The sequence below is a fragment of the Polyodon spathula genome, chromosome 3 (genome assembly GCF_017654505.1).
Source record: "Polyodon spathula isolate WHYD16114869_AA chromosome 3, ASM1765450v1, whole genome shotgun sequence".
Classification (NCBI taxonomy): domain Eukaryota; kingdom Metazoa; phylum Chordata; class Actinopteri; order Acipenseriformes; family Polyodontidae; genus Polyodon; species Polyodon spathula.
In genome coordinates this window covers 65628081-65654672 of record NC_054536.1, presented here as the reverse complement: position 1 = coordinate 65654672, position 26592 = coordinate 65628081, and the positions used below count along the sequence as shown (strand labels likewise).

The following is a 26592-nucleotide window of genomic DNA, read 5'->3' as shown; positions in this document are numbered from 1 at the left end:
TAACCCATTTAATATGTACCATTTAATATAACCACTGAACCCCAATTATGTACCTAATAATGAACCTATAATGCATAATTCTACAATGCTCAATTTGGTATCTGTTGCACTTTTGTATTAAGTTAATGATACACATTTGCTGTAGTCTACCAATACAGCAATACATTCTGTGTATAAAAGACATGCTTGTAAAACAGCAACAACAATAAAAACCTCATGTATCACTAGTGTTCCATTTTTGAATGTAACTCCTAATATTTTCTTGATTTTGGATGATTGCTTGAGCTTACAATTCTTTATTAAAACTCTTTAAAGAAACGCTGTCAATTGTTTTGAGTATGTACTTAGTGCTTTTGTTTAACACAGCTGCTTGAATATTTCAGTAACTGAAAAACAGCCCCCTAATAAAGCTGAAATACTGTTATATTCCTAAAAGGTTGAATGTATTTATAATTGTTACCATGTGGGAGTGGTAGGGGGTGGTATTTCACACCATAAAACAATATATTCGAACTTAACTGGTAAAGAAAAGCAAAGTAATTTCTACTCTGATTTTTCTTATATACCTTTACCTTCAGAGGTTTCAATGTACTATATACAAACTACCTCCTTAAAGATGACAAGTAGTTTCTGATATTTCAGGTAGTAAGGACAAGAAGATGCAGATATTGAACCCAGGCGTCTGTAAATAACATTTTTAAAAAATCAAGAGTTGTATATGTATACTTTTGCATGGTACTACTAAAATAGTATCATTATGCAGCTACAAAAAGAAACAGAGGAGACCAAATTAAAAGCAAAAACAAAACTAATCTGTAGTGTTTTTTTTTTTTTTTTAAAGAATGAATATATTTAGTAATATACAAAAAAAGATAAATGATAAAAAAAATCCCCCCAAATCCTTTCATTATAAAAATAATGTATTAATCCACTAATGTTTAACACACTTGCTGCTTGCTGACTGAGCTTTGTAAAGTGAGGTAACTGACAAATTATATGTATGACAGATACAGTATTGTTATACTATCTATTATGGTTTAGTTTGTTTGGTAATTGTTTTGAAAGTGGGAGTGCTTTTCCACATCAAGCTGTAAACAGAATTGCTATAATGTTGACCTGGCTTTATAAATTAATTCTCCATATTATATTTAATAGAATTTGCACAGTGCCATGAAATGTCCTTGACAAGAAATGTGCTTCTAAAATCTTATATATATTTCTGTGGAACCAGTATGTAAATGATGTCAAGAGCACCCAGCATTTATCAAGAGCACCAAGATTTATATAATATATATATATATATATATATATACATTTATATATATTTCTATATATCTATATATATATATATATATATATATCTATTATATATAGTATTATATATATATATATATAGAGTATGTATACGGACTAGGTATACGTATATTATCTAGTATATGGTTTCGTCGGAGTCAGGTGAACGATACAGGATGACATGATGTATTGTCCAAAGTCTGCATCTGTTTACAGGTAGGTAATGTACAGTAATAGCCCCTTTGACCGATCAGTCTAAATGAACAATTAGTTAATTAAATGCTGTTCAACATTGCTTAAAGTTTGATTCATTAATTTATACTAAGTTAATGTTGAACAGCAAGTAATGTGAACATTGGTCTGCACCACCAATCCAGTAAGTCATTCATGTGAAAACAGATTCTTTCACTAGGTCTACCAATTATTTTTCAGCAAGATAGCCCAGAATGTGTTTCAGATGTAATGTCCCTGATTGTATAAAGTGTTTCAATTCCTTACTTTTCCCATAATTTTTTCCATGGAATTCAGAAAACTGGAATCAATTTCACATGTTGTTTGGTAGAATTGGTAGTCCAACATGTGTGGCTATTATTATACATGACAGGCTATTAAAGTACATGGTGCTAACAAAATAATCCCACTAAATCTTACCTAACATATTTTGCCATAATTGCGCAGGTGTCAAATGGGAGACGTACACGTACACATTATGATACCTCTCATTCGGTATAGTAATACATATATTGCCATAACAATTGAAGTCTATGAAGTGTATATGGTATATACGGTATATATATATATATATATATTATATATATATCAAGTAGTTAAATTTCGAGCATATTCTTATAATTGGTTGTAGGAGATACGTCTATGAAGTGTACGTGTACAGTACTACTGGTCAACTTCATTAATTCGCATGAAGGAATTAAGTCAACATTGAAAAATGTCAGTCATAGGAAAAGCAGTGCAAGATATATTCTCTAGTTTTATTGTTTACAAAAACTGCTGTGAAGAAATGTTATTGACTAATTAAATTTCACTTGCATCATGAAACATTGTGTGGTTTTCAAGCTGTTTCTCCCATGAGATGCTCACAGTGGAGCACTCAAATATCAAAGGACAGTATTGAGATTTCCGTGCAGTTTTGATGATGTGTGATGAATATCTCACGAAACTCTTAAAATAACCTCATGAGGATTATGTGCATAATCTGAATTCCTTTAAATATTTCTGTGGAACCAGTATGTAAATTATGTCAAGAGCACCCAGCATTTTTTCAATAGTGCTTAGCCTTAGTACAACCCTAACCCTACTCCTTCCTGCTCTGTACCTAATTTTTGTGAAGGCATTTATTAGTTCAAATTTATACACTACTTCTATTTTGACTAGTAGTTGAGGTAAATATAGTCAAATAGGTCCACTATATACTTTTTAGAAAATCATGTATTTTATAGTCTGTGTTTGTTATTTGTCTGAACCTCAAATATAAAGGAAGTCGATTGTTTAAAAATGGAAAACAAAAACCTAGGAATCCAATATTTCTAATATCATCGCTATTAGTACGGTCAATTTATATCACTTTCAGCCCGTCTAACAAGAGCATCAGTCACCTTTCTGATGGACCTAGACAAATACTGGTTACTGTATATGAAGATGGTTGTCTTTCTAGACAAATACAGATTTAATGATAGCCTTAAATATGGCTAGACTTGTTACTGTTCTCCTTTTTATAATTTTTTTTTTTTTTTTTTAATACTATGAATTCAGGTCTGATTCCCAGTTGTGAAGGCAGCATGGAACAATTGTGCAGTAACTAGTCGAAGTGAATACCACATTACAAAATGAAGACTAAAAGAATAATGGTTGTGAAAAGAAAATTGCACTTCTAAAGCAGAACTTACCGTTTTATAATCCAAGTCATTTTTTAAGATGAAGATGGTATCTCTGCTTGGAAATTTCACTTGCTTCTCAGCAATGCTCAAAAAGGTCACCCAATTTAAAAATAAAAACTATTTCTTTGTATCTTGATTATCTCTAGAAAAGTAGAAAGTAGCTCTTTTACATAAGCTGTCGCCTTCTTTTTACACAGAATGCCAGTCATTTTAGCATTATATATTAGTAATCACATTTTAATAAAGAATGCTTTTATAACCATTGTGCCCATCCCTAAGTTTAGCCAAATGAGAGGTGTGTTGTAAAAATAAAACCCATAAACAAATCACTGCAAAGTTGAACGTATACTCCCATTTAGAGTAGGTTGCAAATCTGAAGACATGAAAACATACCTCTCATTGCCACCCACTTGGAAAATGTGTTTGGACTTGACTAGATGGAGTGGGTCCTGGCTAGGACCAGTGGACAAGCAAAAAGATAGTGCCTTCGCCTTTGAAATTCCAGGGGCCCACCATTGGTACAAGACATTAAGTATGCAAATAATAAAAAAATCAAAGCAACTGACAGATTACTGCATCCTGAACCCTTTGCTGTAGGTCACATGTTTTTTTTTGCAGCTAGAACATGAGTGAGTTTAAACTACAATACATGAAGTGATAAGCTACCAGGAAGCTGCTGCAATTTCTCATCTATACAATTCTTTTAAGCAGCTTCAAATTCCAAATTTAAGTATTAAATGCAAGCAAGGAACCAAAAGACTGTTAACATAATTAAAGTCTGATAATAGATGCAAGAATATAATATAGCTATTCAGGTTTTTTGTATGCTTCAACAGAATCAAATAAAGGTTTAAAAAGCAGTGTTAGGAGTAGAAATTGCCTGAGGTTGAAATGTATTCACACGCAAGCTTTTAAACCAAAGCAGCAATCTGACAACACAGAAATAGGAGATGTGCTAACAGATGAAAAAGAGATACAGCTGAGAAGTATTGCTGTTGAAATGAAACCCAGCTCCATTGTGCTGTATGATATGAACCAAGGCGGTAAAACTTAACAACCTAAACAAAAAAACTGGGCAGTCTAAATAAGAGAAAACATCTCCCATAGCAAGTCCTGCAAGTTAAGTAGAATTAACCCATTTACTGTGTTGAAAGTCAGATTGATTAACCCCTCGAGACTTTCCAGGATAATGTAAAGATAAAAAAAAATAAAAAGTAGTGTGAGCCTTGAATCAGGCATCATAAAAAAAAGTTTTTGTTTCTTTTTTTTTTGCATTTCTACAACTACTAAAATACAAATACATTCCACTTTTCATTAAATGTAACTCTATTTCTGTTTGGGAACATACAAATAATTTAAGCAAACAGGTGTAATTTAAAGGAAATGTGTGTGTGTGTGTGTGTGTGTTTGTGTGTTTAACCTTAATAAATTAATAAGTCTTACCTTAACACTACAGCACAGTGGACAAGTGGGCATATTATCATTTAAAACTGGTTGTGTTACATAATGACATTCATAGATATAAACAGAAACATCTTATATTACACCAAAGACACTGTACAACAGGGTTCAGCAACAGTATTCACAAAGTAACATCTCTCCCCCTATTACTGCAGAACATTATACAAAAATGCTTGTTTTTGTGGCAGTTTCAATAGACTTTTGAAAACTGCAAAGGCAGTTACCAGCAGATTTTTTTCTCAGTACATAAAATCGCACCAATCTCAAAAGTTGGGCTGGGTAGTAGGTACCCATATTGTTTGTTTGTTTTTGTGTTCATTAGAATGTATTATGTTGTATTGGGATCTGGAGATGGTGTAAAAATGTAGTTTTAGCACCGTCCACAAGCAGCGCTCCAGTCCTGGTGGAACGCACCAGAAAGGCATTCCTGCACTTTTTTGGTAGCTGGAATGGAGTTCCACCACTTTTTTTTTTTTTTTTTTTTTTTTTTTTTTTGCCGTCGCTTCGTTATGGGCGTTATCTGAGTTTAGCCACGGACTCAGACAACCGCTCTGCGCTCCCATTGGAAAAGACAGTAACGGTGGGTGGGCAATAACAATCATTCTGTTCATGTTTATTTGTTCAATATATCTGTTCAACTCCACGAAACTTTACTACTACTCCACTGATAGTAATGTCTGACAAAAAGCGTAATGGGAGACGCTGTACAACACTTTTTATTAACAATAAATACATAAAAACAGAGGGGGTGTAACTGTTATAGTATGTAGACTTTAGCACTGTACGATATGTGCATGTTTGTTGTATAAATTCATGAAGGCCTTCTGATTTTACTTTATATATGTTTGAAAATAGTCTTATCATATATTAAAGTTAAGAAATGCAACAATTAGTTTGGATTGGTGACCACTGATTTCTATAAACAATATTTAGAAATTACAAAAGCAAATGTTTGTATATATATATATATATATATATATATATATATATATATATATATATATATATATATATATATATATATATATATATATATATATATATATATATATATATATATATATAATATTATAATTATTTAACTTTTACTCAGTATATGCTGTGGGACAGGCGGCGCGTCATTCTTCCCGCCGGTCTGAGCCCCGCACACCGCTACAGGAGGCGGATTCCAAGTTTTCGTAAGCTTTTTCGCTTCCCTTCTGGAACATCCTCTTCACAATTTCTACATTCATTCGAATTACTGTTATCTATACAAACAGCTTGATCCGAATCTGATTTTACAAAACTTGTGACAAAATATGTTTTCACGCACCACCGTTTTGTGAGAATTACAGTATACAGTAAAGAAGAACGACTGATGTAAATCACTTAAATTACCGCAATTCACAAAAATAAAACCAACAAAACACACTTCCTTTCATGGAATGATTTAAACATTTGGTATTTAGTATTTTACTATGCTAAAAAACTTGGTACATTTATTTTTTATAAAGACAACCAGAATATAACCCCCCCCCCCCCCCCCCCCCCCCCCCCCCCCCCCCCCCCCCCCCCCAAAAAAAAACAAACCAAAACAAAAGTTGTACACTCTCAATGTCATACTACAACAGTATTATTTGCTCAAAATGACGTGGTGCTGTAGTTTGTTAATACATTTTAACGTATAAAATTAAATAAATAAATAAACAAATAAATACTTTGTTTAGCTGATGGCAAATAGATTTGGGAAATGCTTAAAACACAAACATGTACCCGTACAGGTTATTATTTAAGAACAGAGATGAGTCTTTTATAAAAGTCGGATAAATAAAATATGTATAGCAAAAAAAAGTTTTTTAATACTAAAACGTGTTATTGGATTTACATTTACGACATGGCACAAGTAAGCTGTGAGGTTTGTAAAAAAAAAAAAAAAAAAAAAAAAAAAAAGATTTCTTCACTACCTAAGAAAATTGGAATAGTCTTACAACTTGTTAAACAAAACTACGCTGATAATAAGTAGGCTGATAATAAGTAGACTATCCTGCTGCAGTCGCGGGTCTGTGCTAGTTTTATTTGAGACATTGGTCATGTTTTTATAGCGCAGATTTCCGCTGTTCTGCACAGGCTGCACAGAATCTCGATGCGCAGAGACGTCACTCAACACCCACAGAAATGTGCAGATTCTGCATAGCTCAGCGCAGCTTTGAAATATTACTGCGGGAGGCTGGCTGCGCTGTGAACCAGAGGGGCGGAACCAAAGATCACTGACCTGCTAATCGTAATGCAAATACCACTAAAACTACAGCTGCCACCTTGTTAGCGGAGGCGAACATATAGCCTTGTCAACGCTATATTAAATAAATAAATCAGTTATGTAAACATGATGTACTAAATCCGTGCTAAGTGCTAAGCTAAAACACAGTCCTGGCTTTCGGTAGTTATCCACTTCCAGTGGTGTGGGCAAACGTAATTTCTGATTTTAACTATCAAAAATTTAAATTGACTTTTGTAAACAGTTTTCATCAAATTTTAACAAAAAAAAAAATCTCAAAAACATATTTTACATGCTTAAGAAATACTTTTTTACACAACAAACCTCGCTCAAACGTTCATCCAGCGGTCATCTTGGATTTTATTTTTTAAGTTTCTGCTGACTTTGAGCTTTCGTAATTAAAATTGGAAACATATATTTATAGATTCATTATTGAAGGGACCAACAGGACCACTGTACAACAGCCGTATGCATAGCAACTGCCATTTTTGTTTCTATCCTAGTATGTGCTGACCGTGACTTACACTTACAGTCGCTTCCACATATGCAAGTTCATGTTCTTAGTTATGGGCTTGCGTATCTTTGCCTAGCCATGTTATATAATCTTCACTTTTGAACAATGCCAGTTTTTTTTTTTTTTTTTAATTCAGTAAAAACATGAAAATAGTAAATTTGAATATTAATAAAAAAACAGTTTAGATCAAGTGAATACAATTGTTATGTAGATTAAGGTTACCATATTTCAGATCCTCAAAAAGTGGACACTACCCAGGGAGGTTGCTGACAGGCGACACATTTTAATTCAAGATTAACCTTTCATTGTGCAAAATGAACATGGAAAAACTAAATTTATACTAAATACTTTGAACATCTGAAAATGATTAAAAAGGAAGTATAATGGCCTGCATCAAACATGAACATAACTTTTTACAGTCAGTACTTTATTGAGTGGGAATCAAAAAAGTCTCTGCAAGATAACTGTCAAATCTGTCCACCAAACATCTGTTTCATACTGTGCTTCTTTTTGTGACCATGCATATTTCTCTGCAGAGCGTATCTTTCTCAGCAGTGGTTGAAGTGGCTCTAAAAGTCTTTGCAAGATGTGTGCCTGAAGTTGTGCTGTACGAGCAGGATCCCTTTCAGAGACTCAACAGTCAAGTTGTTCCTTTCCTTTGTCCACTGGCTTGGCATCAGTGAAAAAACTCGCTCTACATTTGCATTTTGAAAGGAAACAGCAAAGAACTGTGCAATGTAACAGTACTGAATGACATTCAATGTTTTTGGACCTGTTGAAATATTTGGCCATTTTTGGAGTGCTAGCAAGTTCTTGAACTCTTCATCACTTTTACAACCTTCCACACATTTCTCGAGCTTGCAAGTTTGCAAAGCACTTACCTAAACAACAAGAAGACATTTTAAATTTGGAGCTAGGTGTTGTTTGCATTATCGTCTGTATCGTCTGTATTTCTTAAATACCCATACAGTACTGAAGAAATAGCAAACTGTATTTATCTTACATACCAGTATTTAAACCTCAGCGTTCCCAGAAATATATTTTAAGGGAAATTATCATACGCCCCATTAAAATCTACATCATTATGCCACACTTGCTTTAGCGTTCAGGGATAATAAAGAGCACATTTTCACATGAAAATTGGAAGGTCTCAAGCCTCCGCTGGTAAAAGTGCAGTTTGTCAACAATACGTAACGGTAGTGATTTTGTTATGCAAATCTCTTTGATTTATTTATGTAGGGCAACTGAATGAACTAATTCTTGTTTATTTATTTATTTAGCAGATGCCTTTATCCAAGGCGAATTACAAGTGTTACATGGCAATACAAGGTTAAAGAATATGTATATAATATATAAGCATATACACAGTGGCTCTCAAAAGTATTGGAAGCCATGGAAAACTGTAACTCCTTTAGAGTTGCTATAGGCTTCTTGGTGGCCTCCCTGACTAGTGCCCTTCTCGCCCGGATACTCAGTTTTTGAGGACGGCCTGTTCTAGACAGATTCACAGTTGTGCCATATTCTCTCCTTTTCTTAATAATGGACTTTACTGTGCTCCAGGGGATATTCAATGCCTTGGAAATGTTCTTATATCCTACCCCTGATTGGTGCTTTTGAAGAACCTTATTCCGGATTTGCTTTAAATGTTCCTTCATCTTCGTGATGTAGATTTTGTTAGGAAATGTACTAACCAACTGTGGGACTTACCAGAGACAGGTGTATTTAACCTGAAATCATGTGAAACACCTTAATTGCACACAGGTGGACTCCACTCAACTAATTATGTGACTTCTAAAGACAATTGGTTGCACCAGAGCTTATTTAGGTGTGTCATAGCAAAGGGGGTGAATACTTATGTTTGAAATGAAAAGCAATCAAGGTCACTTTAAAAAGTTGTAAAAATGCTTGATGGAATATACTTTGAAAACCATGTATTCCAAAATGCTTTTGGTCATAACCATTTCATGTACATTTGCCATGGCACATGGCCATGTTGTGCCTGCTTTACAGTGTTAGCAGGTGTGTGAGTGGAGGTGTTGTTGTTGTTTCAGGGGGTATCTGCAATGAGATCCAGCCAGTTAGCAGCCTCACCACAGAAGACTCCTCAGCAATCTGGTGCCCATGCCAGACCAGGAGATGACAACCCTGTAGTGAGCTTCTTTAAAACCATTGTAAGCGCTTTAGTATTGTTTATTCATTTCAGATGCTTTACAGCACTCACTCGTTTGAAGGAACTTGTGTCATTTGCTATATGATACCATGCTGTGATCCTGCCACTTGCATTTGTTTTATGTCAGAACACAACTAGCATGGCCTCTAAACAACAGCTCTTAACTGCAGAGTAAAAAAGGGGAGAACACTACTTCTTTAGACATTATTGAAAGTGTGTGAAATTACAATAAGCACTAATGTCTTAATGACATGTTACAATCAGTTTTCACACACCAGACTTGGATGGTCTTGTTATGTATGTCCGAGATTAATATGTCTAGATCGAAGGAAAAATCATAAATTTGTGACATAAATCACCCAAAAATATTGTGAGGAAGAAAGATCATTACTTGTTTGCATGATGAGAAAGAAGTATAATTAAAAAAAAATATGACCAAAAGACTGACAGACCAAAGCCCTGTTCAAACTTATATCGGTACGATACTAGTACAGTTTGTTTCGGTATAGAATATACCAGTACGAAACCACTTGCTGTCCTAACTCACTTTTCAATACTGGCACAGTACCAATACAGTTGCGATATATTGTCATCATCATAATAATTATTATATCTGTCTTTCAGGTATCCCCAAGGACTCCACCTCCACCAACAAAGGTGAGAAATGCTCATTCTATTGCACTTTTGTTATGTTCTCATATTTGCGAATTAGCACATAACTGTAACGGGCCTGAAATATGAAACATAGCTCATCCAAAGGTGGACATCAGTGTTTTAACATGAGTAATACATTTAGGTACAAAAGCTCCTGGAGTTATTTCTTTTGTCTGTGCTCTTAACTTCTTTTTTTTTTTTTTGTTCCGGACACAACTCAAACTATTGTGTAACATTTTCAACCGTATGTTGATTTTGTACCGCCATTGTTTCTTGGAGATGAAACCTCATGACACTGTCTCTGTCTCTTGCATGTCCAGGGGAGAGGATTATCCCTCGCGAGATTAGGCTGGGTAGGTGATAAATGCATTCATTCACCGCCATCTCGGTAGCCGTGCCGACCACAATGCATAGCCATCCTTTCTCAAACCTTCTCAAGAATTCATCATTAGCAACTTTGTTTTTAATTTTTACATCATTTCTTTTGCAGTGTGATTTAAAAAAAAAAAAAATCCCCTTTGCCTCACTGGTTTAATTAATTTCAGTAGCTGCTGCTTCTACAGTTTAATGATTTTAAAGGCTAATTCAATTATTCAACAATTCAGGCAGGGACACAATGTTATGCAGTATCTCTGTTTCAGAAAGGGATCATATAGCTTTGTGAACATTCTTTATTTTTTCCTTTGTTTTTATCAGAGATGGGGAGGGTTTTTTTTTTTTGTTTGTTTTGTTTATTCATATTTGACGCTTGGAGCTCAGTATAACATGTAGAATGAAAAAATAAATGAGCAGAAAAAAAAGATTTCCATCAACACAGAGTGAGTCACACTCCTGAAGGCATAGTAACTACTATTTATTTTTGTATCACATTTTTAATCACTATACATACTGTACGTGTATGCACATATTAGCAACCTCATTCTTGATCTTCAGTTATCTTACTCTTTTTATTCGCTATTTGCTGGAAGGTCAGAGTAGACAGTGGCAATTATGGCAGAGTCTAGTGAGCTGTGTACTTTCTTTTATATTTACTCTGCAGCTCTGCTTAATTATGGCAACATTTTGATGTAATTATTTTTTATGTTGCTTTGCAAACTTCCCCCTCTTTTACGCAATATTTTTGCAATATTTCTGGGTCGGATTTGATGCAGGATGTATTATTTAATGATTTAAACAGCATTTAAACAAATTGTAAACCTTCTCCCTGGCATATGTTTAATTGTATTATCTGATATTAAAACAGGTCAGGGGGTTAGTAAATACATAATTACATAAACTGGTGGTATGTAGCTCATTAAACTTTTTTTTTTTCTAGCTCGTTAAAATTGGCACTGTAGTACCTACTGTATCGTAAAATAAATAAATAAATAAAAGCCGTGGTGATATTTTCTCTGCTCAGCAATAGCAGTGAAGATGTTTTTATCACAATTGTCTTAGAAAATAAATTTGCAACACACAAGAGGCAGACACAGTGAGTAGGGTGAGACAATTACTTAGAGCAGAAGCAATGATATTTGCCTGCTGACTGTGAGGAAATACCTATATTTCTATAAACAATAAGTATGTGTTATTGGTGACATGTTTTGGAGGCCTACAGTACAGTATAACCGAGACTATCATGTTTTACATGGATAATTGTTTTTTACATTCATTTCAATTAACCATATTGAGACATTCCATGTTTCTAATTTTTGGAGTAGAAAGAGGAAACAATGTGATTCTCACTTTCCTCTCAGCAGGAATGCATTGTTTGGGGAAAAGGGTAATGTGAATATATCATAGGATATAACAACGTGTGTCATTTAGATATTATGGGAACACCTGACAGCTCTACTTCATACAGGGAGTACTCATTCACCCTGGAATGAATATGTGTGATAACAACATTAGATTTTTCTTTTATTCTACTCCTTCATTTTCAGGATTACACTATTTGTACACCGCTGCTGCACTCTGCAATCTGACACACGTTGGGGCAGCTCTACCCTACCTGCCCGTAAACGCAAATAAGATTTCAGTTTTAGGAATTGCCCAAACACAAGACAAAGCTCATCGGCTTCTTTTATCTTAAGTCTTAAAAAACTTATTTTCATGAGGCAGAGATTTCCTACATACATTAGATGCCACTTTTTTTTTTCTTGAAATTTGTAAAATGTAAATGAACATTATTGGCTATGAATGAGAAATTACAAGAGATAGGCAGAACTGTAGAACTGTTTAAAATGTTACATAGCAGTATTCTCTATTCACTATTTCAAGACCTTTTTGATGGACCCTGTTTAATCTGGGAGAATATTTAAACACTTTTTGATTCAAATTTTCCCTAGATTTTGTTGTGCAAGTTCTTTTTTCTTTGGGTTTACCGATGCCAAGCCTCTGATCTACCAATTAGAAGCTCAAGGTTATTATTATTACTATTGACAGATTTATACCAAGATATAGATATAAATACCACTCAACCAGTTCATTATTCATGATATGTGAAGTTATAGAATTAAATCATTTATTTTATATTCTCGTACATTGCACATTCAACCCAAGGAAGGATATACTCTAAGCAAGAAATAATTACTGATTTATAGATTGGATTTCATAGCAGGGACTTTTCTTTGAAATCCCCTTTTTCAACATAGCTATAAAGGAATGGTATGACAGCATGTGGATAGATCTGAAGTATTAAACGCAGCATCTACATTTTTCATTATCAGAATTCATTCAAGTGACTCTTTATCTAGGATTGAAAGAAATATTATTTTTTGAAGTATGCATAAATATTTAATCACACTTGTTCTTTCAGACATTTTTGTGCAGAATGTTTTCAGTCTATTGACAATATATTTGGCACTTTTTTTTTCAACCTGCATGTGCTAAATTGTAACCAATTTCTACATTTTCTTACAGTTTTTTAAATTTTATTTTTTTTTTAACATCATCGGATTGGCCTTATATGCATTTTACAACTGATGTTAACAAATATAGGGGTTGAAATAAAAAGCACATTCACTCCTGGGTACAATCAGTATCTTTTTTTTGTTAAAGGAAGCACACAATGTTACAAAAATGTGTATTTCATCATCATATGAAACAAATAAAATAAATATAACACATTTGTTTAAAATAAACCAAATCCAAAAATTATTTAAAATAAATCCAACGATAAGTAGTAAAATTAGCTTACAATATATTAAAAATAGGCCAACCTTTGTGGGACTGAAACAGATAAAATATAGATAACAAGTCACATCACATTAGTTACAATTAATTAAATATATAATATATTATATATATATATATATATATATATATATATATATATATAATATATGTGTGCACACACACACACGCCTACTTTTACCTTCTTTTGTGGTCTGTTTTATTGCTACAGTTTTGACAATACTGTACTATTAAAATACAAACATGCTTTAAAAATATGTATATTTTGTAAAAATAGGTTATAATATTGCTATTAAAATACATTCTGGTAGCTCTGCTTTATTTTGTTTATGTCATAATATATGGCTAATTATAAACACTAGGCTTGAACAAAGTTATCTAGATTAAATCTTGTTCAGTTCCTTAAAGATCCCCACTTAAATGCATTATTATTGATGGTTTATTAGATCCCCTGAATGTTACAGACTATACATTTGAACGGGACACCAACATTATATGCAGACATGTAAATAACCAAGGCCCCTCATTTCTCATTAGCAAAAGCATTGGCTCCCATTCTATTTCTCCCCATGTTGTTTTTAAGATATGCTGCAATGGAATTAATCCAGCCTATTGTAGGATAACTGGAGGCAGCCATTTAAACCTTTAATAAAGTGCTGTATTTGAAAAATCTTAATACTGGCTTGAAAGTAAAATTAGCAAGAAAACAATAAAGATATCTTCAGCACAATAAAAGGTGGGTCAGTGATAATCTCACAGTTGCTAACAAGAGGCAAGAAATATGGTTTTAAACCCTTTTTTTTTTCAAATTCACAGTGTATTTTATTGTGTGCTTATAAACCATATTTGTGGAATAAATAATACTTGCCTGTTATGTTGTTCCAGCATCCGCAACTGGCTAACGACTGTGGTTCTGCTTTCAGGGAACTGATGGGCAAAAGCAGCCTGTGCAGGCAAGATCACAAGAGACCACAAGAGCAGCTCACAAAGGGCACAAGGATGCAAGGGGAGATGGCCAAGGAACCCTTTCTAAAATTTTTAAACTGGTAAAGTAAAGAAAGAATTTAAACATTCTTTATCATGCACCAGTATGCATATAAAACATGAGGGGAGGTTAAGGATGAGTTTATATAATTTCCTGGTAAGACCACATTTTGAACACTTCATTTTTAGTCTCCACTATACAATTACACTGGAAGAAAGACATTTCAGTTTTGGAAAGAACTTAGAACAACAACTACAGTAACCATACCCAGGTATATAGGGTATGTGTATGAGAATAGATTCAAGGAAATACATATCATAGCAGCCGGGCTGGTAGGTGACGTAATCACACACGGAGACATAAGGCCGACATACACTCCTTGCAATGGAGCCGGCTCTTTTGTACAGCAGTATTGGCACTATGCTTTAGTGTGAGAGGTCCCGGGTTCGCACCCACCCTCCTCCTGTGTGTGGATTGCCTCACCCTGTGTGATGCGCCTGCCTGCGGGAACTGAGGTTCGCTACAATATTTAGCTTAGAAAATTAAAGGGTAACGGAAGATGTTTTAAAAATCCTATAAGGAGTCAACAAAGTCAATTTTTAAAAAGACCAGGACCAGAGGACAGAGCAGGAAATGGAGTGGAGATAGAATCAGGACAACGGGGCACGGAGAATATCTTCACACAGGTAATAGGGATATGGAGTGGGTTTTCAGGACATGTTGTTGTTGCTGCTGATTCCTTGGGCTTGTTCTGGGATCAGTTAGCTATTTGAGACTGGACAAGTATGGATGGGCAGAATGGCCTCCTCTTGTTCACAACTCTGCTTATGTTGTTTTGTGTGTACACTGCCAGCAAACAGCAAGCCTAGATTCTATTGGCTCACTTCCTGGAGTATAACAAATGGTAAGATGACTGCTATAAACAAATAGTTTTTACAGCTACCTCCCTTCTTGAAGTAGTGCACTTGCCACTATGTCACTATATGAACTAAATAAAAAAGGACAATGCTGCAGAATGTCAGTCTGTGGTTATACAGTATGCAGTTTGTTATTCTGCAAAATATAGTTGTGGGATTGTTTTCCCTGTCTAGTCCTACCATAACAGAGGCTGTTTTGTAGCACAGAGTGTTTTATTTATGGCTTGCAACCGAAGTTCAATTGTTCAACAAGTTACATGGTTTCTGTTCCATCTGCCCGCAGAAGCTTCAATTGTAAACATGTCATTATACTCAAAGATGTTGTTTGTGCAGGTCTAACAACCCTAATTGAAAATCACATCCTAAGACATAATTAAAAAAAAAAAAAAAAAAAAGAACTGCACAGTTTTAATGAATGCTTATTTCAGCTGTTTTGTTTAATGGATGTGCAGTACTGTATTGATGTGTCTTTGTGAGGGCTTTGGGTTGTGGTTGTTTTGCAGCTATGGTTTTGTTTACTTTGAGATCTTTTAGGTGGGTGGACATCAAAACATCTTAATTTGGGTCTTTTATTTTTGGTTTAAAAGACCCTTGCTATTCATTGAACACAATATTATGTACTGTATGATCATGTTAAACAGCACATATATCTAAGGACACATTTGAAAATAATAAAATTAAATTCTACTCGTTGTGCATACCAAAATGAGAATCAATAGCAAGAAATATAGAACAGAAGTGACTCAATACTTCAAAGAGACACCAGAGTGAACTAAAACTTCCATACTTTTATCATCAGTGGCCATGGTTCCCAACCTGTGGTCAGTGTGAGTAAACTCCAGGTAGTCCACAAACAACTCCTAAAATTTGGTTGCAGTTCTGCAAAGAGCCCATTTCTACACAATCACATGTTGTGCTCCTACTATTAATAAGCAACACAACACAACAAACAGCTTTAACCATGTGATATATAAATGTAACATATGTATGTAGTCTGAAGTTTTCTCCTTTCTTTATCTGTTTTCTTTTATTACTGGTGTGCTTATAAATTAATATATATTACAGCTCTCTTTAATGCAGTACCAAGCATTGCCTTCAAAGCTGCCATTATCTGAACATTTTCTCCTGCTATTTACAGCTAAACAAAAAAAAAAAAAAAAAAAGAGGTGTGATTCCTCCTCTGCCTGCTGTTGAGTCGTCACTGCTGATTGTCTTGGCCCGCTTGCTCGGTGCGCTTGGCCCCACAGCTTGGCTGTTGTGTGTGTTTGTTTTTTTTTTCTTTTACTGCTCTTGCAGTTAAAAAAGATAATAATAATAACAGCTAGACAAAGTGTCTTTCCTCCACTGAGACCTGGTTCTACTTTGCCTTGCTGTTGCGTGGACTTCACAGGCTGTCTCGGCCCAGCCTGTTTACCCTCCTTTTTCTTAACTGTCTCTTAGCAGTTCAGCCTGCCTACTGCAGTTCTTTTAGCCTGTGCTCCACTCCAACTTACGGTGCATGCTGCCCCGCTTGTGTGACTGCATGTGGTCAAGGCCAGGCTAACGACTGCGCTGCACCTCAGTGCAGCACAGTGCACTTCTTAATACTGCTCTCCCATTTCCTAACTGCAGCCACTTGAGCTTGTATATCTATCCCGGCATATGCAATGTGCTTCCCCTGGGCTGTGTGACTGCTTGCGGTTAAGGCTAGGCACCTCTTCCCAGTATCCTCAGTGCTTGGCGTCCTCAGTTACTCGGTGCTTAGACGCTCCGTGCCTCAGTGGTTTGGCGCCCTGGCACTGCAGTACACAGGCGTTAGGTGCCCCCAGGTGCTTCGGCGCCCGTGGGACCTCAGTGCCCTCGGTGTTGCGCGCCCTCTGTGTGCCCTCAGTGCTTCGGCACCCCTGGTGCCCGAGTGTTGCACAACCTTGGTGCTTCAGGGCCTCAGAGCCTCGGTGCACACGGTGCCCTCGGTGCTTCAGATGAGCCGGCAGCAGCAGATGAGCACGAGCCTACAGCAGCAGACAAATATGCAGCCAGCCTATCCATGCTCCACAGAGAGATCAAAGGCCTACAGACATCAAAGGCCTACTGCATCCTCTCACAGAGTCCGCTTCATCTCTCTCCCCCCGTCTCCAATCCATCGAGGCACAGCTCGGTCACGGACCGCACCAGCCCTTCCCGCCTCGGCCTCAGCCTCCGCTCCAGCCTCAACCTCCATTCCAGCCTCAGACTCAGCCCCCTCCTCAGGCTCCGTTCTCCCAGCAACCGATCCCGAGGCCCTGCAGTACAACTTGGCCACAGCTGCCTCCTCTTCCTTGTCTTACCAGCCTTCTACTTCCTTTAGACGCCACTCCATCTCCTCTCATCTCCGCCACCTAATCATCTAGGGTAAGGATGTCAACCTTGTATCCATCCTCATTGCAGCTTCCGAGTACCTTGACCATCGGGTAGTGGATTGCGGCGACCTCTCCATCACCCTTAAGTCTCGCGATCCACGGCTTCTAAAAAGTCTCACCTTCGGAGAGTTTGTCATCGCTTTTTCAGCATACCAGGACGTCCTCTGCACAGCCTACCCTCACAGACGCCAGGAGCTGGATCAGTATCTTCTGTATGTTTCCGACCTGTCCGTTAGACGAGTTCTCACTTCATTATATCACTCTTTCAGACGCCATTAAATCCATCAAGTAGGTAGGTCAAGGAGCGTGGCTAGCTAAAGTGGATATTTCGGCCGCATTTAAAGTGATGCCATCCACCCTTCCCTCCGTCACTTATTAAGTGTCTTCTGGAATAGAGGAGTCTATTTCACCACCCAACTCCTTCAGTTCCGCACCCTCATTAACACCTTTCAGTCGTCATGGTCCATCTCAAAGCGGAACCTGCTCTCTCTGCTAGGCCACTTCAATTATCCCCTTCAGCTCTACCTAATCATTACAGCCGCAGCTTCGTAAGATGTGCAGAATTCACCAGACCATCCCTTCCCTGCGTCCCAGCCTCTGGAATCCATTCCAACGACCTCTTCCTAGTTAAGGACTACCATCTCCTGTTTTTTCTCTGATCCTCAAAACCGACCAGCTTCTATCCGTGCACTGTATCCAGCTCTCAGACATCAACTCTTCTCTCTGCCGTTACACATCTCTACAGAAACTCCTATCAACCAGGAACCCTTCACCCTCTGAACCCCTCTTTTCAGACCTATCCAGAAACATTATCACTAGGTATTGGTTCACCTCTCACCTCTCCTCCATCGTCACCAAGGCAGACCTACCCTCCCAATTCTACACACCCCATTCTCTTAGAATCAGAGCAGCAACATCCGCAGAAAGAGCAGGGCTTAGCCAACACGCCATCAAAGTCCTAGGTTGCTGGGCATCATCATCACCTCTACATCAGAACCACCTCAGCAGTCATTGTAACTGCCCACCAGTCTGCTCCACAGTGCGGATGGTTTTCCTTTAGGTCGAGTTGGAGGTTTTGTGTCCGGCCACACTCTCTATCCTGTCGCAGCTCATGCGCTTTCCCTATACTAATTTCTGGAGTCTCTCTCCTTCTCAGCTGTCGACGCAAAGTCTGCCTTGCAGTCCTTCGATCTCTTTCTAATCTCTCTACTTCTTTCTTTCTAGCTCTAGGACTCCTGTAAGCTCCATTCCACGATCCTGAGTCCCTCTAATTTTTCCATTTCAAGGCTCTCCTTCAGAGGTCTGTTTGGTCCCGGTGGGTAGCTCCGTTCCCAAGTCGCTCAGCTGCAGCGGCTCTCCGAGAGTCGGGTCCTCTCTTCCTTCAATCCCCTATGCATAGCTCCGTTCCCAAGCCGTCACGTAAGCAGCTGTCCGCAGAGTGGAGGATTCTATCTATGTATTTTCGTGTCTTCAGTCGCCGGACCAGGTTTCGGCAATAAGGTTCTCCATTGCTGAGAGCAAGACTCCTGTTCTATCCCTTTAAGTCCCATCAAGTATCATGGCGCTGTCCGAGCTGTCATGAAGCACTACACTTACTACTTACCATTGCCCCGTGAAACACATTTAAGCTCAATTTATTTTTCTTTTTGTTTCTTTTTTTAAATTTGATCACAGTACTATTGTACACAAAAGTTCTTAAACAAGTATATTCTTCAACCAGCCTCCTGGGAGCTTGGCTGTTATTGTACGTATTAAATATAATTTGACAGGGAGGGTTTTGGGGGGCACAGTGGATGTTCAGTGAATGAATGAACCATCCCAAGATTCTACCTCAGCTACTCTATTTCAGCACCGTAAAGTACGAGAGACATGTTTGCACAAATCAGTGGGATTTTTTTAATGGTGCCTGATATATTCAGGGTTGCTGTGCATAGTACTTTCACTCAGTTGGTTTCACATTCAGGCACCAAATCAATGGCTGTTTGTGCATCATAGCAATATACTTGTCTAGAAAGGACAGGCAGTTTTAATTTTGCAGCTTGGAGATAAAGCAAACACTTACTGTAAACAGGATAAAGAGATTTTAAAAACACATTATAGCCAGAGATGGTTCATATATAAATATATGACGGCAGTTTTAATTTTATTAACCATAATGAATCACATCAGAGTTTCATCAGAGTTGCTAGTCTAATATTTGTATACAGTATACGGAATAAACACAAATCTGTAAAACTAATACAACTTGATTTAGTGCAGTGGGGCTGGTAGAATGGAACCACACTGGTTTTCAACACCATCTCACAAATCATTGGCTGGGAGCAAGTGCACTGCAACAATAGTAAATATTAAAAAGCATAGGAAAACATGGTACTGGTAAGAAAATGAGAGACTAATTTACCAATGTACTTTGGTATTTTACAAGACCAGGTAGTTTTCCTACATTCTCAGCATGTATAATGCCATTAACACCAATACGTTGTCTCATCAAAACCATACAAAAGGCTTCCTACTGTAGCTATAGCCTTCACTACCACAGCCAGTCAGATATCAGTTCTGTGTAGGTCATACAGGAAGTTGACATGTGGGTTGCTGTAGTTTAGTCAGGTATTGTTACAAGAGCTATCACAGCTTTCAACAAAATAGTACTGTTATATTTACAACCACCAATGTAGTGTTAGAAACTATATAACCTGATAGGACTACTACAGCAACAAACATATACTGTTTTCTTTTGTTCCATTTCAGAAATTGACTGTTATGACATTCTCGGTTAAATTCAATTATACACTGTGTTTGTATCAAAGTTTGCTGTCATAACAAAGAACCTGTACACAGACAAATCATTTCTCTCATGACAGTAATTGGCTGAGATTGACTTCTGAATTTACCTTGGGCAACCCCATTCAGCTGGGGCATAATTAGTTAGACTGTAACATTTTAACTGTAGAGGCTAAACTAGGACTTGTCTGTGCATTAAGAACATAAGAACATATTATATGGACCAGGTGATTTATTATATTTGAGTTCCTGTAACTGAGGATGAAATCATCCAGAAATGTCTGTGCATTTCCTGGGTTTAGTGGCTTACTGTTGGTTTCCTCCATAGTGAAATCATAGAAAGAATGATTTGTTTAATACATGACAAGGGTTTCAATCTTCATCAACCTCATTGCTAGATTCATCCTTTAACTTTCTCTTTAACAGTTATTCCAATATTTTCCCCACTACTCTCATTTTTGTAAAGCTATAACCATATTTTCTTTGTAATTTGTTTTTCATTGATCTCCTATTAAAGCTGGTCTTTTAAACGTTAGGTATATTTTTATATATATATATGTGGCATGTCTTGCATTTAGTCATTTGATTTTCCTTCCATTTCTCTCTACCATTTTTCTCAGATCAGATTCCGACCTCCTGAAAAGAAACATTTTTGTGCGGTTCACAGTTATGCTAATTTGTATACTCAAGGTTTTCACTTCTAGTCCTTCCATAAAAAATACCCCTCATCTCCTTTTCAGTCTGTCCTCTCTTCACAGCTTACACACCTGCATGTGGAATTCTCCTCAATCTTCAGTCTTGTGCTTCTGTCATTTTCCTTTATTTTTCCCAAAATAGATGGCTCACAAAAGGTGTATTGCATGTTGCATAACTTGTTTTGTTGTCAGCCAGAAACACATAACTGACAAGTGTTTTTCCTCTGGAGATGTTCTCTGTATTTTTTTTTTTTTTTTATTTTTTTTTTTTGTTCTAGTTTGGTAAACAAAAACAAAAAAAACCTCCCGGTTCAAGAGTATTATTGTGATGTTGTTAAATTACAGCTTGCTGTAAGATTAAACCCTAAAAAGCACAGGCCTCAGACACGTTAAAGGGTTTTGTTATCCATACATAAGTATGATTCTTGTTTCTCTTGGACTTTCATGTCATGTGGGGCATTTGAAGAGTTTGGATTTGTGTCACAATTCTTGTTTGTTTTTATTGTTGTTTTTACTTTATTGTTGCTTAATGTTTTCTTTCTAATGGAGCAGATACTCAGCCTTATTCTCGATTCAATTCTAAATTCATTCAATATAAACTCAAAACTTTTTCATTTCAAGTCTCCCTTTTGGTTCCACATGTCATTTTAATAAGAAAATATATGTAATACAGATTGCTGTTACAGTGAACCAGGGTTTTATCATAAAAAAACAAAACAAACAAAAAAAAAAAACGCTAGAGTATAGTATATAAGTTCAAGGTTGTATATGCTTTTGATGATCAACTATACAGCTGTAAGCGTTGCGACAACTGTGTTTTTCTTTGTATGTCTGCTAAAATGGCTTGGACAGTGGTGTTATGTGCAATAATGGTTTTATGGTTGATAAAAGCAGTAGAAAAAGCAAGTGTGGGAAAATACACAAAACAGTTGTTGAAAACCATGATCAGAATTGGGCAACTTGAAAATGACCGGGCAAATTTACCATGGGCAACTTATATTTTATTAAAATTCTCTAAATATACAGACATTGTTTTTTAATGATTAAAACAGGTTTCCAGTCTGCATAACAAAAGTGATTGTGTTTCAACGGCACTTTCTGATACATAGTAACCTTTTTAACCTTTTCATTTGGGTCCCTTGAATTGTAGCACTGATAACCAATTGCTGTATTAAAGCTCCAAATGAATCAAATGCATCGGACAAATGAGCCTGATCTCATTTTCTGTACTGAATTACTTTCGAGGGAACTGGATAGTATTGAAGCCACCAGTAGTGGCAATTTTGGTATTTATTTTAACAAGGCAGTTGCCAAGGTACTTTCCTTAACCAGTTCAACTGGTATCGCATCTTAGAACTGTGTCTGTTTTTTAAGATGCCATTATAATGCCAATTTCAATGGGCACATTTAGCCTAATTAAAGGAGTGTGGTGTTTCAAATAAGAAGATATCTAGAGATGCTGTTATGTGAACCATTATTGATTAAATGCTGCATAATAACATAACCTGACAGCCGGAAAACAGAGCTCTCACTAGGTCTTTGAAGTGAAGTTAGCATCCATGAAGGACTTTTCATTAGAATGTCATAATAAATAATGCATGTGACACCTTTGACCTCCTCCTTTAGTCTTATAATGTTTGATAAACAAAGAAAGGCACACGACAGCATTGTGCAAGCTTTGTAAATCTATTATATTGCATTTTCTTTCTTTTTTTTTTATACAGGGAGGAAAAGACAGTCGATCTGGTTCACCTTCTAAACGCTGAGGCTCCTTAAAAAAGAAAAAAGAAAAAGGTTTTGAAAAGAAAATCTCTGCTTCATAATATAACTCCTATCCATTTCTAAAACACATTAATGTAAAGTTGCCATGTTTTCTACATAGCAACGCAATCTTTAACATTTTGCTTGCTGAGATTTAAATGCAGTAGTGTTCAGCGAGAACTGTTGAATTCATAGAGTGACCTCAACCAAAAAGACACCTGTTTGTTTACAGAAGTATGCTCCACCCATTGGTTTTGACACATTCTTCTGTGTTTTGTTTCTTCTTTCCTCAAAGCAGGATTCACATGAAACCTTGATTTTCATTTTCAGAAGTATTCTGTTGTTATTGCTTGACAGCTAATTTTTCATAAATTCTTTTGGTAAAGTTAATAAGATCATGTGTTTTTATGTAAACTATTTTAGGAAGATAACAGGCCTGATGAGTTGACCACTTGTCTATCTCATTAAAGGCTTCTGTTCCAGAGTGTAGATCTCAGTATCCCACTGTTACTTAACAGATATGTGGCTCTGAAGAGTGAAAACACGAGTCATGATTAAACTGTGACTGTTTAACTGTTGTTTTGTAATTACAGTATATACTGTAATATGCTAATACATTATATATGTTGAATTACTTACTTTAGGTACTAAACTCTTAATGGGTATGGTGTTGGGTTTTTCCAGCCATATAAAAAAGAACGAAAGCTCTTCTGAATTGCACTGTTTTATCACTGAAGCTAATTCCCTTTAACTCTTGTTGATTGTCCTGTTTGGTTATTTCATCTGCTTCAATGTATGTGAGCACATCAGAACAGCAAGCTGACACAGCATTTTTTACAAAAAAAGTGTGTGGAGATGATTATGTGTTTGTACATAATACTCTTGCAGGCCCATAAATAACTGCCTACAGAAATGTACCTAATTATTACCCCTAGTGTAACCAAACCATTGTAGGGACATGAAACATGCAGCATGCAATGGATATGGAAGACAATTGTTGAAAATCAGGAAAAGAAAAAGCCACTGTATTGAATTGCTGTCATGTGAACTCGGCCACTTTATCACAGATACGTCCTCAAAGTTCTCTCTGCGTGTAAAACCAAGTTCTAATAATGTGTAACAGACTGGTGAACCCTCTTTGCATGTAGTTTCTGTGAATGAATGTAAATTAAAGCTTTAAAATACTATTGTGAATGTCAAAAAATAAAATACTTGCCTTTTAACAAAAAAAGAAAGCTAAGAGTCTTTATTATTAAAATGTATATATGTATTAATTTGATAAGAATACAGACATTAAAAGGTACATTTGATAGGAATTAAAAGAGAATAACAGGGTGCAATTTGATGGAGGGGATTTCCCTGGCTCTGCACTTTCAGTTGTCGTCCCAGGGGTGGATAAATCTGGAAATTTTAACCATTTAAAATGATAAATGCATGTTGTATCATTTTTACTCAAACTGATCTCGGTCTTAGCACTTCAGACTGTAAGTGCACAGTGTATTAACATGATTAAAAATAAAAAAAAAGGAATGGAGTTTAGTTTCACTGGAGCCGGATCATAAAGTTCGGCTGTATAAAGTGGATCAGGCTCGGATTCCACTTACCCGTCATTGTCATCCAACAGTAATGTGCTGTACGCATCGTAGGAAGGCAAATTGACCAGTGCAAATCAACTATGTCAATGTCATTCAGTTGCTGTATTTCAAACTTATTTTTTATTATCATTGGAAGAGCATACTATACTTAAGAAAAAATAAATTAAAACAGACACTAAAAATCCATAGTAGCTTTTTTTTAAACAGCCCCAGAGCCAAAGACTGGAACTTTCACCCGCCGAGTAGCGTGGAAAAAGGGCCAAGATTAATTCAATTAACTCCTGCAGATTAAGCTGTTAAACAGTCAACAGTCCCTATATGGTCGGGACAGTCTTGATTTCCTAGCAGATGTCCCTTGTCCTGATATTTACTCGAAAAAAAAAGCATTTATTCTGCACAGCAGAGTTAGTGAAAACCACACTCTGTGCTCTTTGTGTGGGTGACAAATCTACTCATCACTAACTTATACAAAGGGAAGAAGGCTTCATTATGTGTATTTTTACTGTCATGATGGTCGAGTGGGGGGGGGTACGTCTATTATATGATAATATGTGATTAACTGTTCTTGCTGAACAGTTTCCAAATGTTGGCAAGTATGACAGTATCCATAAAAAATAACTGCAGTTATCCTGCATGGTGGTAGATTTGGCAATTGTGTGATTCCTAAAGATTTTTTAGCAGTTGATTCGGCATAAATAATTACCTTATTGATTCTCTTAACTCTTTAAATTGTGTACTACAGATGTATCAATGCTTGCACTGATGTTTTATTCCCCCCCCCCAGTGGAAATTTGAGAAATCGCACCCTGGAGAATAATATAGAGAAGGGACAGTTACGACATTGGTAAAGTTTAAGAGGTGTTTAAAATGCACAGGATATTTTTTTTTTTTTGCGTAGTTAGTTCTGCTGCCACCAGTACAAATGTGTTGCCATATTAAATATGCATATCATCACAAATGTGAGTTTGATGTTTCAATAGTATTTTTTCAAAGAAATGAATTGCCACAGTTTATGGATTGCTCCTTGAAGACCATGCTTGCATTCTGCTTCAGGAGGTCACAAAAGAATGCAGAAAGATTGATAACAAGTAGGCATAAGAAAAGCAGTGATTGGTTATTGTACTAAGGAGAACCAAGTTTGAAGCTTTTGTGAATTTTAATTCTTTTAAAACTCCCAAAGCCCTCTGTAATCACTTTTCCAATGTTCTTTCAATGTCAGTTAATCTTTATGTGATCAGTTGAACATTTTGTTTAGTAATAGCATACTGGCTATTTGAGGTAATTTATGGTACGTTATGTTATGTTATTTTTCTCACATCAAATGCAAGGTAATTTTGTTTCCATGACAAAACTGTCTTATTCAAAGCTATTTACATAGTCAATAATAAGCACTAAAAATGTGTTATTGAGATATGTCACAAAAACAGATACAGTATGGGAAAAAATAATGCTCAGATCATATGCTTGTTTACAACTAAAATTGTTAGTAGTGCTATTATTCCTAAAAAGAATAACCTTGTTATTTTTTACCACAACTACTTCAAAGTGCCATGCTAGTGGGTGCCATTTTAAGGTATTTAATGTAGAGTATTGCTAATGTTTTAGATATCACGCATAATTAATTAAGGGGTGTAATTTCTGTATGGTAGTCCCTAATCTCTAGTTTGGGACTCTTACTCATAAACTCTAGTTTAGCCATATAACTAAGGGGCTAGAGTGGGCCATATCATTAGAAATCAGTAAATTTAAGCTGTAATAAAAAATTAAAACTAATGATTTTATACATGTACTAACATTAAAAACATCCAGTTGTTATTATAACCCTGGTTCTCTGAAACAGAAATGTACCCATTACCATATGGGTGTTTACCTTTGAAACCTTAATAAGATATATCAAAGCTGCTCGTAGAGGCTGTGACTTAAGGGCATAAAATGAGAGCGCTAGCTGACCTCAACGTCATTTTTCCTTCAAGCCTGCTGCAATCATAGACGTAGTGACCTTGAAGGTTCCCTTTCAAGTACAAAATGTAACCATTACTGTATGGGTGAGCGTACCAAAGCCGTT

At 36.3% G+C, this 26592-nt stretch overlaps 1 protein-coding gene across 1 annotated transcript in view; it reads left to right on the top strand.

Annotated features, from left to right (window-relative positions):
* LOC121313326 (myelin basic protein-like) overlaps nt 1–24163 on the top strand; it is a 96985-nt gene extending 72822 nt beyond the window's left edge. The window contains 5 exon segments of the mRNA XM_041245734.1: nt 9469–9588; nt 10212–10244; nt 10562–10594; nt 14339–14461; nt 22896–24163. Of these exon segments, the coding sequence (XP_041101668.1) occupies nt 9469–9588; nt 10212–10244; nt 10562–10594; nt 14339–14461; nt 22896–22937 (351 nt within the window). The 3' untranslated portion in view covers nt 22938–24163.
* Nucleotides 24164–26592: the final 2429 nt, after the last annotated feature.